Raw genomic sequence first — 19,121 nt, 5'->3', positions numbered from 1 at the left:
CAGCAGTGTAATTTATAAAGGGCAAAAAACTTTCATGAAAAGCTGTGATGCAATCTACTATTAATATTTTGCTGAGGGGGGGGTGAGACTGTTAAACTATTCACCTTGCAAACACTACTTAAAATTGACAAGTACAGCCCAGGAAGGTTATTCTGTATCTTATCCTCCAGGGTCAATAATTCTTCACTTGGAGCCTTCTCTGAACTGATTTGTCTGTATTTCAGATAGGAACACACTTCGATGCTCCTAACCAAATTGATGCATTTCCCCCACATATTTATTGTTCTTATTTCTAACTGCTGAAAGAAAAACTAGCACCTTCTCTAGTTCTTAATGGAAAGCTTATCTATTAAAGATGATGACTTGTATGAGAAAAGGTAGTGGTTCCAGGCATTTTACAGACTGCTCTAAATGTATTTCTTTCAGTAATAGGAAATTTGAAGCAATATCAGGTTTATTTCAACAGAACATGTGATTCTTTAACAGCATCTTTCAAAAGAAGCTTCTCTTACACACTGCCAGCTACGAGGGTTGTCACTGCTTGCAAAGAAATGTGTCCCTTGGGAAAGCATGGGATATTTCTTTAATAGGAAATTAAGGACTGAGCAAAACACTTAGGTGTACAATCTGTTTATCTGTATTTCCTGCTGGTATTTTTCTTTTCAGACACTATCAATTTTACCCAGAGCACTGATACCCCTGAAGAGTTTGCAATGGAAAAGCTTCATTGGAGAGACTGGTAATGTTTCTGGTAGATACAAGAATGTTCTCCCTGAGCTCTGAGCTGACCAAAACCTCCCAGCTGTATTCATCCTCCTTTTTGTGGCTGTGCCTGTGAGCTCATGCATGGTGCTAACACAGTCACGTAGTTCACATCTTCAGAATATCCACAGAGCACACACAGTGTCCCATCCTCATGGGTTGGCTGCAGATGTCCAGGAAAAACCCAACCTGTCTACATCACATGCTCAAAAAAAAAAAAAAAAAGGCAGTGAAAGCATCACAATTTGAAGTAGCAAAAATATTCCAAGAGAATTATTCAGAATATAATGTCTTCCTCCTGAATCTAGCCCATTTTCTATCTGAGAAATTGCCATATTCTCCTAGACTCCTCTGTGCTTAGGTTAAAAGATACTGTCTAAGCAAATTGGGTCAGCACATATCTTTCCAGCTAGATGTTCTGTGAAAACCAACAGGAAAGAGGCAAGGGAAAAAAAAAAAAGTAAATTACTCCAAACACCCAGAATCAGAAGATCAATAAAGAGGTAAAACTTGCTGTGACTCACAGTGCCAATATTGCAGATCTTTGAGGAAAAGGTGCCCAGGAACAGGCAAATAATGCAGTCTGAACAAAGTGTCTCAAGGGTGATAGGAAAGAAGATAGCTAAGCATAAAGGGAAGGAATTAAGAAAACTTTGTGCATTAGGAAAAAACTGGACAATATGATACTATCAGCTGTGAGATTTCCTAGGGATTATCATGGGACCTTCTAAAAAAACACTAAGGAAGTATACTAGGAAGTGTTTAGCATCAGCAATCCCACATCACAGGAAGGTATTGGGTAGTTTTCCAGGTATCCATCTGATAAGGAGAACAACAAAAGCAAGGAGAGTTTGACAGACAGCAAATGCAGTTCCTCCCCAGTTTCATAACTGGTGCCTACAACTATAATCTCTAAAATCACATAGTAAGACACATGACCCAAGGGGTCCTTGCATTTTAAGGCTGCAAATTCCCTTAGTTTGTTTAAGAGCACACCTCACCAAGCACCCAAGCTGCTAATCCCTGGATGGGCTCTCCCAGGACACAACCCAGGCATTCCTTCCTTGATTTCTGTTGAAGGATCCAATCCAGGTTGTGGTTTTCACACACCTTTGACTTAGGTTGCAAAAACAGGAAAAAAATGCTTGCAGTGATGCTTTTACCAAGTTTTATTTTCTAGCATCTCTTTGCAGGAGCAAGAACATCCTCAGGTAGGTGCAGATAAAAAAGATAATACCTCTGTATTATCTTTTAATGACTGAATTTTCCAGAAGTGTGTGTAGAAAACTCCTGACCACATTTAGTCAAGATGTTATTCTCAAATTAAAGAAACTAGGAAAATAACCTAAACAAACCAACTGAATTTCTGTAGGTTTTCTTGCCCTGCTAAAATTGATCACTACTCCTTTTACAGGTGAGTATTTTGAGGAGGAGTCAGAACCAAACAAATTATACAACAGCACGTGCTTCCATTAAAGGCAGAATTAAAAGCTCTTTTGCTGCCTCTTTATGTCTGCCCAAAACACCAAAATGTGGCTACCCCAGGGAATCCTGGTGAACTTCTGATTGCCATGCAGGTGTGTTTTGGCTTTCAAACTTGCTTCTGTTTCAAACACTATTTTAGCCCATTTCCTAAGAAAATCAAGCTTCCTGTGGTGTTGCCCACCACTGAAAGAACTGTTCAATCATTCTGTGCACTTCAGTTGGATCAGAGCTGGTGATCTCAAGGATAATTAAATTTCTGTTAGATAATTGTAGTGGATGAGACAGGAATGGGGACACAGGGCACATGTTCAGCAGGCTTTATTAACTGATCACAGACTGAGTTTATCTCAATAGTCCCTGAAAACATGAAAGGATTTCACTGGTCTAGGACAAGTCAGTCAATGACTACTGAGTTGCATTTTCAAGACTACAGTTTCAACATCTAACAGAACAAAGTTCCATCTCCCTCACAGTAACAAGCATTATTGAAAAAAAAAATAAATCTAGTAGTTACTTTGGATGAACAAGACAATCCAATCTATCAAAACACAAGAAAGATACAATAGCCATTATATTTATATTTGTCCCCATATAAATCTTATTATTCCACCAAAAATATAACAGTGCTGTTCATTGAAAGAATATTGCAAACTCACCAAAGGGCAAATTTCTGCAGAATGGTGTCCTTAGCCAGCATAAATACAAATTTTGCTGTTTTAAATTAATTCTTTCCTCCATTGTTCAACATGAAGTATTAAAAACAGCAACACTGAACCCTCAGTCTAAGCAAGCAGAGTAAGAGATCCCATCCAATACCCACAAAAAGGTTTTGTTGAATAAAATATGGAGTTTAAATTCCCTGGTTACTGCAGCATTAGGCTGCCCATTGCTGATAACACATAGGTCACACATGTCTGAATAAAAGGATTATGGGGTGAACACCATAAAATGGATCTGAGTATGAGGTACGTCACGTTTCTTCATCCTTACATTTAGAGGCATTTTATTTAATTTAAATCAAATAGGTCCTAACTCAACAATGCATTTATTCCCCTGTCAGACACTCAACACATTGGTATTATTTTAAGCTAGCTTAGCTTGGTGCCAGAAACTGGATACCGAATTCTAGTCAGAAGAGGAATAAGAAAAGACTTGAAGAGTGAGATGGATGAGAATGGCTTTCCCACTCTTTACGAACTTTAAGGAAAGGCATCAACTGTGATTTCACCAAAACTGTAGTAAAAAAAATATAATCTAGGATTATGGGTTCTAGGGAGAAGGAGAAAAAGCATAGAGAAACTAAAAACCTTCTGTGCCCCAGGATGGTAATGTGGTAGAAATGCAGTTTGTTTCATCACTTGGTCTGGATCTAAGTTTTACACAACACAGCTCACTGCCAAAATAAGACCTTCACAGGCAGAGGGTGTCCCTACACAGAGGGGAAAAATATGCTTTTTAGAAACAAATGCTTTTCAGGGCAGAATTTATAATATCTACAGTTCTATAAAACTTGCTCCTTAAAAACCAATCCTCACATCATATTCCAATCATGTGCTTTAAAAGTGGATATCCACTCAGACTTGGAATCATGACAAATGAGTTAAAAAATGGACAACTGGAAATGGAAACACTCTGGAAATACATTATACAATGAAGGACCCAAAGCAGATAAACCTTTGGATTGATTTGCTACCAGACAGCTTGGACAGAAGCCATCAGCGAGGGGTGAACGGATGACCAATAATAGATTCTGGAAAGGTAGCTCTAACAATTTGTTTCCTGCAAAAATAATAAAATAAAATCTTTCTAAAAATATTTTTTAAACATTTAAATTAAAAAAAAATTGAAGCTGAGTAGTAGAAAGGGAGGCAGGCTTTCTACCTGCTCTTGGGCTGCTGTACTTTGGATGGAGGGGCATCTCCAGGAGGAAGAGGAAAGCAAAGAAGCTGCTGGTTCTCCCAGAGGAACGGAGCATCCTCTGCTTGGAAAAAAACTTCGGGAAGATAGAGCACAGAGGGAGAGAGAAACAGAGGGAGAGCAAGCAGGCAGCTCCCAGCAGAATACAGCTAAGAAAAGCTCCCTGGAGGGCCAGAAACTTCTTCACAGCAGTGAGCAGACCCAAGCCAGGGGAAGGCGAAGAAGACTGATGGATTTGTCATTCAGCAATAGAAGACAGTGCAGCTTGACTCAGAATTAACTCAAAAATGGATGTTTCCAGCACTGGACGATTAATTCAATGTCTGGAAATTGACACAGCAGCTCAGCAGCGGGCAGCAGCAGAGGCTGGCACACAACTGCAGCTGCAGCACAGGATTTGTCCCAGCCCCACAAGTTTAGTTTCGGTCTTTTCTTCCTTGCCTCAAATGGTGACAGGACTGAAAGTAGTCAATGGGCAAAATTGAACTGGTTTCAAAAAAGACTGAGGTGCTTCAATCACCTCATTTAAAGGGGCCCAGGCTAACACACCCAATAAGACAGTGGTGCCACAGTAACATTATCTACTGCCAATCTTTCCACAAAGCTGATTAGCATTTTCTTAGTTTAATGAGTGGAAAACAACACAGGCTTTAGCCCTCTCCCTGGCTCTCCGTTTGCTTGAGAAACTGAAGGACTGGGCTTCACTTCTGCCTTGATCCAAATCACATCACTCCAAAAATGCCCCTGTTGTCAGCCAGTTAAGATTAGATTCAGCAGCTCTTTGCCTTTGTATGGAGATGGGCCAGGGAACGACTGAGTCAGTTGTGCAAAACATTCTTCTGGTCTACTGGGGTGGAGATAAGAAATTTTTCTCTAGGTTCTATTTCTTTAGTTTCTCAAAATAATGATGACACACATGTAACACACCTTTACTATACAGTGCCATGAACTCCAGCTACAATGCACTATAAAATTACTGTTATGTGCGTAGAATTTCAGAAGTTTTCTTCTAGCAATCACCCTGGAGTAAGGAGAAAATTCAACTTGGAAACACCTTCCCTGGGTTTAGGCTCCCAATGGCAAAGAAACAACATCACTAGTAACAGCTACAGCCAAAGGATTGAGAACAAACCACTGCCAATGACCCTTAAATTCCCACTGGGAACAGGAATTCTAGCTTTCCAAACACACATTAGCAGCAACAGAATCAACATGCAGGTGCTTGCAAGGAAAAGAGAGACAGGCAGCATTAAAGGACAAAAAACCTCAGGGTCTGGTATTTCACCCACCTGGGTTTGATGCACAAGTAGAACTCTGTTACTGTGGGAATATTCCTAGTTACTGTCAGTCTGTCTGTCCTTCTCTGCCTGCAGTAGCTTCTCAGGCTCACTCCACCTGCCCACAGGGCTGTTTTACATCCATCACCTTTCCCTCTCTCATATTCACCTCTTATTCCCTCAGCAAAGTCCCAGGGCTTTTTTTCCTCCAGGTCAGCCTCAAGCACAGCCAGCTCCTTCTCCATTAAAACCCCTTAAATCTACGTAATAGCAGAACAAATATAGGAGCACTTCTATGCACAGTGTCTAATTTTCCTAGATAATGGGTAAAGTAAGATGAAATTAAAGTAGTGTTTATTCTGGTGATTGATGATATTAGAAATACCTGGTCATCCCCTAAAACAAGTACTATAATGTCAAGAAATTCACAACTGATTGTAAACATAAACCAAACATGCTGGATCTAGAGAAGCAGAATGAGAGCTTTTGGAGTAGCCTCAAATCTGTACTGTAATGATACAATAACCATAATTGGCCCCAATGCACATAAAGCCTGATTTTAGAGACATTAGATTCTTCACTTTATTTTTTTATTTCTCCCTATTCTTTCATTTTCACTTCCCAGCTAATAATAGCTTCTATTACTACCAGTCATTTGGAACAAAGAGAAAACCTATCTCAAGAACTACAGCTCTTACAGCTCTTTAAATCTACCTTAAATTATAGTCAATTGTTCCAATTCTATATTTACAGTAAGCACTGCTATTCCAGGGAGAGCAGAGCATCACACCAGCACTGAAATCCCCGCTGCAAAGACAAAACTACTTGGTCTTAACTGCTGACCCAACTTCACAGCCCTTCATTTCCTCCCCACTCCTAATTTGTTTCCTTGAACCTCTTTGTTAAGTGCGACTGAGCTTAGAGCCAACACTGAACACCAGCCCGCAAGGAGATTCCCTACAGGAAAGGAATTAGCAATGTTTTCCAAGTCCTGATCTGCAGACTGGACTTCACAGTAGTGATGCTCTGCTGGAAGCAAAAAGTGCCAGCAGGTCACCCCTTATTTTCACTCTGATTGATCCTTTAAGTACCTAAACACACTACACAAACTATAGCCACAAACCCAGTGGGAAATGGAGGGAATGGAAACATAATGGGAAGGATGAAGGGGGTGGGGATATAAACATAAACATATTTAAGGTTCAAAGTGAAAGGCCCAAGGTGCCTCAGAATAGGGTGTGTTGGGAAGTCCGGTTCAGAATGAATTTATAACAGCCACATGAATGGGAACTGCCACCTTCCTGTTTTCCAATTCTGCTAGATGTGATCTAGCAAAGATTTTAGAGCTGGAGTTTGTGTTTAGTAATGGGTACAGTGAAGCAGTGTGTTAAAGTGGGCAAAAATCAGGACGCAATCGAAGACAGAGCAAATGGACTGTCCTGCACAGCACAAACCCAAAAAACCCCTGCCTCTTTCATCGCTGTCTCCGGTTTTGATACACTCACAAGTAGATGGAAAGATCCAAAGCCACAGGCTTCCCTGAGCACCCGAACAACTCACTCTGTTTCTGAGCAAGAGGCAATCCCCACCTATGGAATCACAGCTTTTGTCTTGAAACCATTCAGCACAGAATAGCACTGACCTTCGCTTACTGCAGCTCCTTACCACAAGTGCCCAAGAATTACCACATCTTACTCAACACCTGGAGCAAATAAAGGTCAACACCTCACCCAGGGACCACAAGCAACTTGCTGGCACCTCAGTGCAAATTTCCCAAGCAGCCTTTGCTTCTCCTTGTACAGTTTTGTTTGTAAAGTGCTGGTTAAAGTTTTAACAGTATTGGAGGAATTTGGTGTACCTAGGGCAGAGTAGCACCTCTCTGATGCTCTTAATGTCCAGGTCAGCGAGTGGTTTCTGCTGCTCCCTTTCAACTCCCATTCCTGAGTTCCCTTCTCTCAGGAGGAAAACCAGAAAGGTGGAGTGATGAGAGCATCCTATTTTAGCACTGGGGCTTCACCAATCTTTCCATTTCACTTCCCTGTCTGTTACACTTACAGCACAGCTCTGACATCTCTCCAAGTGCTTTACAATGGCAGAAAAATTCCTTGCGTGTTACAGATGGAAAGTTTGAGACATGGATTTTGCCTAGGGAAGCCTGGGGTATCTTCTGGCCTATTGGACATCAGTCAAAGAAGTCTTGCTGTACAGATTTTAAACAGGATCTGTGATCTTTCTGTGCCCCAGTCAATCTACAAATAAACTGAAAAGGATCATGGAACCAGTTTCAGGGAACTAGGTCAAAAGATGTGATGTAAGGACAGGTTGAGTTGTGAACCTCCCATGCAAACTAAACCTGGTCCCATCCACCTTAAGACACAACTCCTTATTCAGGGTAATAAATTCTCAATCTGCTGAAACCAGCGCTTGTTGATCTGTCTCCAGCTCCAAATTACCTGCAATTCTTCAGTTACCTACATTACTTTATTACACGAGGCTTATAATGCCTACAGCATCAAAAAAATTACCAAAGGAAGCCAAATGAAAGGTTGGGTCCAATACATTTTATGACAAAGTTCTCCCTGAAATTAAGGGGGGATGGAATTTCATCTGTGCACTTCCAGATGACCAGAGGGAAGCATTTACCTTTCTGAAATGGTGCTGAGAGTCTTTCATGGTGCCTGTTTCTGATTCTCACTGCAAGGGCATGTTACCTGGACCACATTTGCAAAGCTATGGAGACAAAATTAAAGTAGCCAGAAGGAACAGATCTCTGTGTTTCTACACCGCACAGGATATGCATATTTTAAATGGAAAGGCAGCTTTAGCTCAGCTTTTAATATATTTCTTCTTATGAAGCAGTATCTTGTGCTATAGCAAATATTCTTTCAGCTCAAGTTGCTAAGAACCTTAAATTCTGCTAAAAAATAAGAAAAAAACCTCTGTAAAATTTTTGTTTCATTGTCAAAATCAGCTTTGGTTATAGCTATTTTCAGCCTTTGAAATTCCAAGACAAACAATCTGTCATTGAATTTCACTCATGTCAAATACTATACTGCTAAACTTGGTGGAGAAAAATTTTAAATTAACAACCTTTGTCTTTTTTTTTCCTAATTGTTTCTCATCTATATAAACAGTGCTGGGGAAAAAAAAATGAACTGCTTTTAAGGGTTTTTAAAATGATTGATTCCTAGATTTCTAATGCAGTAACAACTCTGCCCAATGCTAATGTTAGAAGAGAGCTTATTGATAGAATACTGAAGCAACTTTGACTATCAGCACTGGAAAATGCTGCTGTGAGCCTTTCTCAATTTCAGACCACAGAGATGCAAGAATAAACCAAGAGTTACAGTGCCTGGCTACCCCCAGAACCACAGGTCCTGCCTGGGACTGTGTGTGTGCCTGAAACTACACCTTGCCTAGACAAAGGGATAGTGCTAGCTTTTTTTTTGTTCCAACAAGAATTCTTTAAAATGACAACTCGTATTTGCAGGGAAGTAGAAGAAGCCCCCCCTTCCTCAGAGGTATTTAAGGCTGACTTAACAAAACACTAGCAGGGATTCTATAAACTCCATTATCCTAATGCTTCACACACTTTAATTCTCAACATGTAGAACTCCATTACTTCCAAAGAGATAACTAACAGGGCATTCAGCAATTATGTGACAATCGGAAAAGCTTACTGAAAATTAATAGTAAAGCAAGAGCACCTATTAATGATAACACAACAGAGCAATTTTTCATCTTCTTATCAATAACAGCCCAGACATGCACTGACTGTGCATTGCAAATTGTTGTTTTGCTCCGTATTGTCAACAGAAGGTAAACCTGGCTTTAAAAATTAATGAATTTATACAGCAGCAAGTTAGCACCTTCACCTGACTCAACAGCAGCCTTCCTTACTGCTTAATATATCCAAATATGCAAAGTATTTTAGGAAATATATATGTGCAGCTGCTGCATGCATACTGGTACCCCATCTATTAATCAAAATAATAATCCAGAAACATGCTACAAAAATATATCTATGCTGTCTTAAAAGTACAAAACATCTGATAGATACAGCATACAAAGAATCACCTAACACTTCTTTCAGAAATTCAGTGAGACACTCTGCCATAATCTCCTCAGATTTGTGAAGTTTCACATGGATTTCATCCTAATTTATGCATCTTTAACAAGTAGGTAAGTAGACAGCTCACTTTGATATCTGAAAGGAAAGACAGCATTTGAAGTTCAATCTATTAAAATAAAAAGCACTTCTCCCTTCACTGAAAGGCAGTGCCAAAATATTTCCCTCTCTAACAACTCTGATTTTATAAAAAATCAAGACTGCCACTGAAATGCTGCTGTATTGCAACACTGAAACCCAGGATTTTTTTTTTTTGGCTGAAATGCTGAGCCTTCACTGTAGTATTAATATTATCCACACTGATTTTTGGTTAAAAAAGGAAAGAAAACGTCAAGAATCAGTAATAACAATGCCTCCCTTCTAAACCTGCTAATCAGATTCCAGGAAGCCACCAGTCCCTCCAAATTCTAGTCAGAGAACAAAGAATAGCACAGACTTGCATTCAGTGCATTACCACCAACATAAAATATTTCTTAATTTATAAGAAGCTGTAACTTTAACCAGATGTTCTGGTAAGAGCATACTAAAAAAGCATTTACACAACTTTTTAGTAGTAGGTTAGCATTAGGAGGTACATCTAAAATGCCTCAAAAATCTCACACGTTATCATTTTACTTTACTTTATTATTTAAACTAACTTATATAAGGTATGAAATTAATTGACTTCAAAACCTTGCTGGTTTGTATCTAAAGAATGCAGAAAAAATGAATCCTCCTGGGTGAGCTGAGTGCCACATCCACCTGAGAACCTGCAGTGGCTATTTATGATTTTTGTTTGATTCAAGGCAGCAACTTTGCTTCATTTAGTCAGCCTTCACTCACACACTCACAGCAAGCAGCTTGCCAACATCACCTATAAAACACTGCACAACAAACCCCATCCCTGACCGTACAAGTTTCACCTGATCCCTTTGGTAGCTCTTAAAAAAAAAAAAAAAAAAAGATCTGAGGAAGGAGTTTTTATTTAGTTATTTAGTTCCCTTCTGCTCAGCAACTTTGTAATCCATTTGCTGCTCTCCTTTCCCCATCTCTCACCCCTGCGCGTTGTTTAGTTGGAAACTGGGCTGCAAGAATGTGAAGAACGCAAACAGCCTTTTATTGTCCAAAAGGATGGGAGTGTGAAAGAAATGTGCGCCTTATCGCTGGGCTGCAGCTCGCTACTTCATTGCTATGATAAAGTGCTGGAGCAAAAAACATTACACGACAAGCACAATCCAAAACCGGATTAGAATTTGACATAAGCTTCCTCAAAAACTAATCAATCACCTCACACTGTAACACTAGACTCCAGTTCTTAAGGAGGGTGTTTAATCCCTTCAAGGTTTATTACACACTCCCTATTGACTACTTCGCGACAAACTTTCGCGTCCAAGGCAGCTGCGGAAGAGAGGCATAACTTTTGCAGCAGAGGTATTTGTGAGAGTGACACCAAAACTCCCCCCAAAACAGCAAGAGCAGTTAAAATCTTTTCGAAATAAAAGTAAAGATGGCCAAACTCTTTTGCAAAGACGGTTTTTTTTTCTCTTTATGACCGCCTCACGAACACGAGCATCAGCCCGTTTGTTCCGTGCCACCAGCGCCCCACGGACGGGGCACCGGGCGGGCGTGGGAGAAGTTGAGCTCCTCGCCCGTCTCCGGCCGCGCACCTCGCTTCGCCTCCCTCCCTTCAGAGCTCCGAATCTCGCAGTCTGCAGCTCACCTTGCCGCCACGTCAGTCCCCGCATTCCCCCACCGCACGCGGAGGAATATTCACCACAACACCGGCGTGTCCCACAGTTTCTGATAAAAACTGAGGAAACGCCTTGGGCGCGCTGCAGCAAGCCGAAACTACCGGGGGAGCTGCCCGAGCGCAGGCGACTCTACCTGCGCGCCCAGCTATGTCTCGCACACGAAAAGAAAGACGCTTGAGGCCAGCAGAAAACTTTTCGGGAGCGGGCAGTGTCGACGATGCTCGGCACACACAAACACTCACATCCCTCCCCATCCCTGCCCGCGGTATTCGCCAGCGCAGCGGCGGCTCCCGGCGCATCCCGAACCCCCGGGCCGCGCTGGGCTCGGGCACGCCAGCGTCCCGCATTCCCAAAGGGGGCCAGCAGAAGCAAACCCGCTTAAATAAAATCAGATAATAAAAAAATAAAAAAGAAAAACCAAACAAAAAATAAAGAAAAAAAAGGTGGAAAAAGAAAGAGAAAACCAAGAATATGTTAGGGGCTGCGGGAGGCAGGTTGGGGGAACCGAGCTCCAGAGGAGACCGCGCCCGCCGGGCTCCCCAGGGAAAGGCACCGGTGTCCCCCAAGCCCCCCGTGAGAGTCCGGGGGCCGCGGGGATGGAGACTTACGAGCTGGAGGACGCCCTGGACCACGACGAGGGGCAGGGGCTGCAGGGGCACCATCCTGGCTGCCGGTCTAGGCGGCGACTCCCCCGGCGCGGGTCTCGCTCATCGCCGCTCCGGGAGGAGGACGGGGGGCAGGACCGAGCGCAGGGACACGCCGCCCGCTGTCCCCGCTCACGGGGCGCTGCCAGGCAGCGGCCAGACCCCGGCACTGCCGCGGCGCTCGGCTCGGCGCCGCTCGGCTCCGCGGGCGGCCATGGCGGGCGGGAGGCGGGCTGAGGCGGGCGGGGAGGCGGCGGCGCTGCCCGGCTCCCCCCGCGGGGCACGGCGGGGCCCCCTCACAGCCCGCGGCCGGGCCCCGCCGCCCTCCGCGCCGGAGGGACCCGCCCGGGCCGCGGCTGAGGGGAGCGGTGCCGGGGGCGGCGCGTCCCCGCCGGGCGCTGAGCGGACCCCGCTGCCCCGGGCGGGGCGGCCCGGCCCTCACGGCAAGTTTAAAGAGGCGGCGGCCCCTCCTCCGCCCGCGGCCGCCCTGCCGAGCCTGGGTGCGCCTCTGGGAGCCGCCCTGGGCCGCCCGGCCCCGCCGCTGTGGGGAAGCGGAGGCAGGTGAACAGACTCGACGGCCATGCCCTGGTCCCGGCTTTATAGGGCACTCCTGTCACAGCGCCTTCCTTTGAGGGGATCTGCCCCCCGGCACCCGCAGGCGGCTGGGCAGCCACGGGGCTTGTGGGGAAACCCGACGTGGTTCTGCTTCGCGGCTGTCAGCAGGCACGGTGGGGCGGCCCGGGGACACTCAGACTGCCCTGGGGACACTGAACCTGTCCTTGGGACACTCAGACTGCCTCAGGGACACGGAACCTGACCTGGGGACACTGAACCTGTCCTTGGGACACTTAGACTGCCCCGGGGACACGGAACCTGTCCCGGGGACACTGAGCCCACCCTGGGGACACCACACATCTGTCACCTGGGGCCGGTGGGCACTCGAGCGGGCACAGGCACAGGGTCATGTTCGAGTGGGCTCCTTGTGCAGGGCCGCAGGTCTGGGTAATGGTGTCCAAGCCTGCGGGGAGCCCCGAGGTTCATCTCCAAAGAAGTCACTGGGGTCAGATCCATTTAATAACATCATTTAATGAATACTCTCCAGATCCATTGTTGAGGTAGCAGTGAGCAGGCTGAAGCAGTTGTCCCTCTGTTTTTGTGACAACTGTGTAAGGTGGCAACCTCAAAAGGGGAAATAAAATTTTGGGTGCAGGAGGATGGGTGGAACGGTGACCCCAGCCAGGTTTGGCACACGAACCACACACACAGCCTGGGCTGAAGCAGTGCCACCACAGCAGGTACACCTGTGTCAGGTCTGGCAGTGCCTGTGTTTGCTCATCACTAATTCCATGGTGTGATATGTGAGCTCTCTGCCACCAGGCTGAAGTGCAAGTAGTGGTTTCAGTTTCCAAACCCTGCCTGCCATTTGTAGATTACTTTCCTCTTAATTCTCAGCCTCATCTTCTTACTGGGTCTGTATTCAGGTTACATTTTGACCACCCTTGTATGTTCAACTGCTAAAATCCTTGTCAGTGGAAACAGCTTTGCAATTCCTCTTGCGGCATTTGAGATCAGCCATGATTTTACCGGGAGGTGATTGTGGTTGTTTGGTTACATCCCACTGGTTCCCTTCCTAGCTCTGCTGCAAGGCGGCTTGTCAAAGGTATCATGCAGATGTGATTGAGCCGTAAGTCACAATCACTCACTTGAGTTTGGACAAAATGCTTTATCTATAACAAAATAATCTACTTATTAGGGGAACAACTTTAAATGAGTTTATTTGCAGTAGATTCAAGATGCAGAGAAAACTGAAAAAACAGTGAGTCAATATATTATAATGAATTTAATATAGTTACTTTTTGTGGAAAAAGTTCAAGAGGTTTTTTTTCATAGAATCGTGGACTCTCAGAAGAGAGTGTTGGAAGGGACCTTAAAGTTCATGTTGTTCCATCCCCTGCCATGGGCAGGGACACTTCCCACTATCCCAGGTTGTTCCAAGCCCCATCCAACCTGGCCTTGGACACTTCCAGAGATGGGGCAGCCACAGCTTCTCTGGGCAGCCTGTGCCAGGGCCTCCCCACCCTCACAGGGAAGAATTTCTTCCTAATCTCTAACTCTGCTCTCTGTCATTCTCAGACATTCCCCCTTTCCCCCTTGTCCTGTCACTCCATCCTTTGTCTGACGCCCCTCTCCAGCACTCCGGAGCCCCTTTAGGCCCTGGAAAAGACTCTCAGGTGTCCCCAGAGCCATCTCTTCTCCATACCCCACATGCTCAGCTCTCCCAGCCTGGCTCCAGCGCAGAGCATCTTTGTGACCTTCTCTGGACTTGCTCCAACAGGTCCATGTCCTTTGTTCCTTGGGGCCACAGCGCTGATGTGGTCCTGCAGGTGAGGGGCCACCAGAGTGGGGAGGATCCCCTCGCTCGACCAGGAGACAGCCCAGGATTTCTGGGCTGCCAGAGCTCATTGCTGGCTCGTGTTGAGCTTTACATCAACCTTCACCTTGGGGATGCCTTCGATCCTTTCTCCACCCAGCCTGCGCTTATGCTGGGGATTGCCCCGACGTTATTTTAGTGCCACCCTTTGACATCCTGTTAAATACAGAACGACCAGAATAAAATCTGCTAGGATTTACCCGTATTAGAGTTTAAATCCGAAAAGTTGCGCGGATGGAAGCCAGCCAGCCGCTGCCGTGCGTGCGTTTAAGGCTGAGAAGCGGCGCTTTGTGCCGGGCCGGAACCGCGCTCCCTGCGCTCCATGGCGGGGCCCCGCGGCCAATGGACACGGCTCGGGCGCCCTCTGCCGCCCGCCGGCGGCACCGCGGCCCCGCTCGGGGCGAGGCGCTTCGTGCCGGCTCCAAAGGCTCCCAGGGTCAGAGCTGGAAAGGCAGAATTCCGACCGAGTGTTGAGGCAGATTTCGTGTGTATTTTAAAAATAAATAAGTAAAAGAAAAATGCGCGCTCTAAAAATTCAAGGGAAGCTGAATTTCTGTGATTGGCTCCCAGAGTCAGAGCTGGAAAGGCTGAATTCCGACCAAGCATTGAGGCAGATTTCGTGTGTATTTTAAAAATAAATAAGTAAAAGAAAAATCCGCGCTCTACAAATTCAAGGAAAGCTGAATCTCTGTGATTGGCTCCCAGGGTCAGAGCTGGAAAGGCAGAATTCCGACCAAGTATTGAGTCAGATTTCGTCTGTGTTTTAAAAATAAATAAGTAAAAGGAAAATCCGCGCTCTAAAAATTCAGGGAAAGCTGAATTTCTGTGATTGGCTTTTAATGGAACAATTGCATTGAAACTAAAGTACTGCAGTTTTATCCTATTAAATACAAACGGAGTTGATTCAAATGACATTAGCTTTGTCACACAAGCTACCAGAAACCGGTCTGAAATCATACTTTTTCCAGATTAAGTAGCAGTAAATAATTGTAAAGTGCTTTGAAGATGAGAAGCATCACACATAGTAAGTGCTAAGTATTATTGTTATTTGCATTATTTGCCAGAAATGTCACAGTAGTGCTGGCTAAGAAGTGAATGGAAGGCCTGTGCTTTGCATTCCCTTGCTTTGCCATGTTAGCATGATCTTTAAACCTCATTTAAATGGGGATGGGCAAATTTTCTGGTCTAATTTTAAGGCACAATAACTGATAGTTGTTTCATCTCAGGAAATAATGGTTGTATATTTCAGGAAGTAATCCCAATCTCTCTAGAAATAGATTGATGAGCCAGCTGTGGGAAAAATAAACTAAAAGCTCAGGATCCTGCTAAACCATCTTGGCTGCTACAAAGCAGTGAAAAATACCTGATTAACACATGATCTCTAATGCTTGTGCACAAAGTCAGTAGTAACTTTTATTCCTTTGTCAAGTAATTTGTCCACACAAACAAGTTTGATGCCGGTAGTTAGCATCAAATCTATTTGTTTTCAGCCTCAATTCAAGTCTCAAATCTCATTCCTCTGAGATAATTTAAAGCATTGACATCAACTTTTACTTCTCTTAGTCCTAAGACTCCTCACTCTGTTTCCAGCTGCTGGGAACAGTGGACTGGAAAGAGCTGCCTGTGTCATTCAGTCCATCTCCCTTAACTGCAGACAGTGAAATGTGGGGTTCTTTGGAAGCTCTTCAAGATCCTCCTTTAAATTTGCTAGTTAGGAGTAGGGGAGTTTCACGCTCCAAAAATTCACACCTCTGGCATTTGACAACCTCTTCCTAACCTCTAATTTTCAAATTTGCTATAATTGATAGCTGGATCCTTTTACAGTCAGCTGCTTTATGTTAATGAGCTCTTCTTCCTAATTATAATGTGTAGCCCAAAAAATTGAAAAGGCACGGATTCCCTCTCAAATCTTATTAATCATGTGAGCCGAGCAGTCTCTCTCAGGCAATAGCACTCCATTTCCTGTATTAGTCTAGTAAAACTTTTCTTTTATCTGTTCCTATTGGAATAAATCTATTTTTTTTTAATGTGGGTGAGCATTCAAATTTGGATGCTGGAGTCTTGTGGAATGTCATTAATGCCTAGTTTACCTCTGTTGAAAAGAAAATCTTTGATACACCATGTGACAGTATTTTCCTTGTCTAGAATGCATTCCCATTATATTTTCTATGGATTGTTCCAGTTGTTCCAATGTGTTATTCAGATCCTTCACACCACTGAGTGCCTGCTGCTTCTGTGTGAGCAGCATATTTCAACAGCAAGGTCTTACCTTGCCGGAATTGCTAATTATTTGATTGACTAGCTAATTAATTTATTGAATATCAGTGGTCCTAAAGATCAATCTTTGAAGAACCTTATTAGTTATTTCCTCCCAGACCTTGAACACAGTCTGTTAAACCATACCTTACCCCCTTCACAACTTTTTCCTAATCATCCTCTCCAGCCTATTTGTTTCCCTCCATGACATCCAATCGTATTTTGGTTGAAGTGCTGATAAATGACTCTATTTCTTTTGTCTATAAAATTAGTAACCTAATCAAAGGCAGGTAATGAAATATTTGTCATCCTAGAATAATATACCTTTCTGAAAAAAAACCAAAAACTTAAAACAAACCAAAACACAGATGAATTTATCCCATATTCTATTTCTCTGTGTTTCCAAGCCTTTTTTCTCCTCCTTCAGGTTGCTTTCAACAGCTTTGCATATTTCTAAAACTCATATTTGCTGATACTGTGTTTCTCTTTGTAGTCTTAGGAATTTGATTTGCATTTGCTGTTCCACATTTATACCATTCCTGATTTCACAGCTTTATTGCTGACCTCCTCTCTCTGACTTGCCGTTTCCCACGCTGGTTATTTCAGAATCAGGAGTGAGAATTGTCCACTTCCACATCTCTGCTTGTCTGAGCACATCAGCCTTTGGAATTCCATTTACCCAGGGTGTTAAAACTATCATTTTCTGCTGCCCTTTGATTAGTAATATTTGCTTTAAGATTCAGGATATTCATTCATATTGAAAGTTAAAGTAAGAGACTAATTTGAGGGAGATTGATTTCCTTCCACAGAGAGAATGCCTTGGATTTTTTCCTTTCCATGTACTTCTGGGTGAGACTGAAGAGTCCTGGCTACTTTTTCACGTGATCTTTTATGACTCTCAGTTTATTACACTTTCTGACCTCTAATAAATCCATTAACATTGATTGTCAATACTTTGCCTTATTTTGGTGGGCTGTGCTTATCTTTAAATGCTAAGTTATTTTTTATTTAGATAGTCCCAACACAGTTGGACTGAGACATTAAGAAGCCATGTTAAACTTCCAAAGTTTATAAACTATTTTAGAAATGTCAAAACAGGCAAATGGGAAAGATTTTGGAAGGTACATTAATGAGAAGAAGGAATGATGAAAATCTGCTTGCAAGGAAAATGGGTTGTCTGTAACTGGTTAAAGAGAGCTATTAAATAAAATTGTTTTTAAAAGTCATACCAGCTAGAGTTATTGCAGAACTAAATATTCAAAGAAAGCAATCACAGCATTTTAGGTCAGAGTGACTGCATTAACACCCTTGGGGGTTTTTCCCTACCTTCAAAATTTTTAATATGTTCTGCTCATCAGACATTGATACATTATTTAATCAGTTAATTTCTTGCAAAGGAACATTTTCTCATTTATAATGAATCCTCATGTGAGATTCATTTATGCTGTGGCTACCCTGTTGAATTTATCTCTAAAGTTCTAAGTTCTAAAATTGCTTTAGTTTTAAGTTTTGTTTTTGTTTTCAGAGTTTTTTTTGAGAATCTGATTTTAACTATTTATTTTCCCATAGAATATGTATAAACCATAAATGTATACCCTGTGCTTTGTATTTAACCCAACAGAAAAAGGATGCAAATCTGCATTATGACAAAAATATTTGCTGTGTAATTCTATTTTAAAAAAATCCAACTTTATAATATGGGGAAAAAAAGTCCCAGAGCTGTGCTAAAATCTTGTCTGTGACTTGGGAGATTAAATTTGCTGTTGCATTCATTTAGTACTGAAAAAAAGTACTGTTCAGCAGATGCTTCCAAATCCACTTCCCTTTCATTTTATTGCATTTCTAAGTCATAATCTTTATATAAAAATATGCATTGTCTTTACTGTCACCTTTCATATAAGGAGTGATAAGGAAATATCTGTATAAAACATGTACAATTACTAATATCGAGGTGAACCCTGGCTATTTCTAAAAGACAACTCCAATATAATTATTTTGAGCTTCAGAGCTCAAAGTTTCAGGAAGGTAGGGATATAAATAGCTTAAAGAGATGATAACATGCCCAACTGAACTTTGTCAGAGATGGAGATAAATATGTCACATTATACCTTAAAGAAGCCCCTTGTGGTTTTTAAACACATCATTTTTCTGGCCAAATTGGCTAAAATAAGGATGTCTTTATTTACATAATTTCCAACATAAGTGACTTGAATCACTGATGGAGACATTGTGCTCTGCATCTCTTTTCACATTGTTTATCAGCAGATGTCAGATTGTGTTACTCTTTTTTTATTGTTCTAAATCTTCCCAGGCTAGAGCACAGCACATGTCCCAGTGGCCTTCGGTGCCTTGAGAGATAAAATTGTTCATAAAACATCCAGAATGTGCCTTCTGTTATCAGAACAATTAGAGCAGGTTGACAAATGCACAAGCTCTTGGGTTAAATACATAATTGGTTGGTTTTGAAAATTGACACAAATTCTTTATTTT

At 42.9% G+C, this 19,121-nt stretch overlaps 1 protein-coding gene across 1 annotated transcript in view; it reads right to left on the bottom strand.

The window, feature by feature from the left end:
• NXPH2 (neurexophilin 2) overlaps window positions 1-12,193 on the bottom strand; it is a 34,767-nt gene extending 22,574 nt beyond the window's left edge. The window contains exon 1 of the mRNA XM_038143294.1: window positions 11,909-12,193. Coding sequence (XP_037999222.1) covers window positions 11,909-11,962 — 54 coding nt within the window. The 5' untranslated portion in view covers window positions 11,963-12,193. The remainder of the gene's footprint in view (window positions 1-11,908) is intronic.
• Between the last annotated feature and the right edge of the window lie 6,928 nt (window positions 12,194-19,121).

Source organism: Motacilla alba, chromosome 7 (genome assembly GCF_015832195.1).
Source record: "Motacilla alba alba isolate MOTALB_02 chromosome 7, Motacilla_alba_V1.0_pri, whole genome shotgun sequence".
In the NCBI taxonomy this organism is placed as follows: Eukaryota; Metazoa; Chordata; class Aves; order Passeriformes; family Motacillidae; genus Motacilla; species Motacilla alba.
Note: the sequence above shows the minus strand (reverse complement) of the source record. Positions and strands in the feature narration are given on the sequence as shown.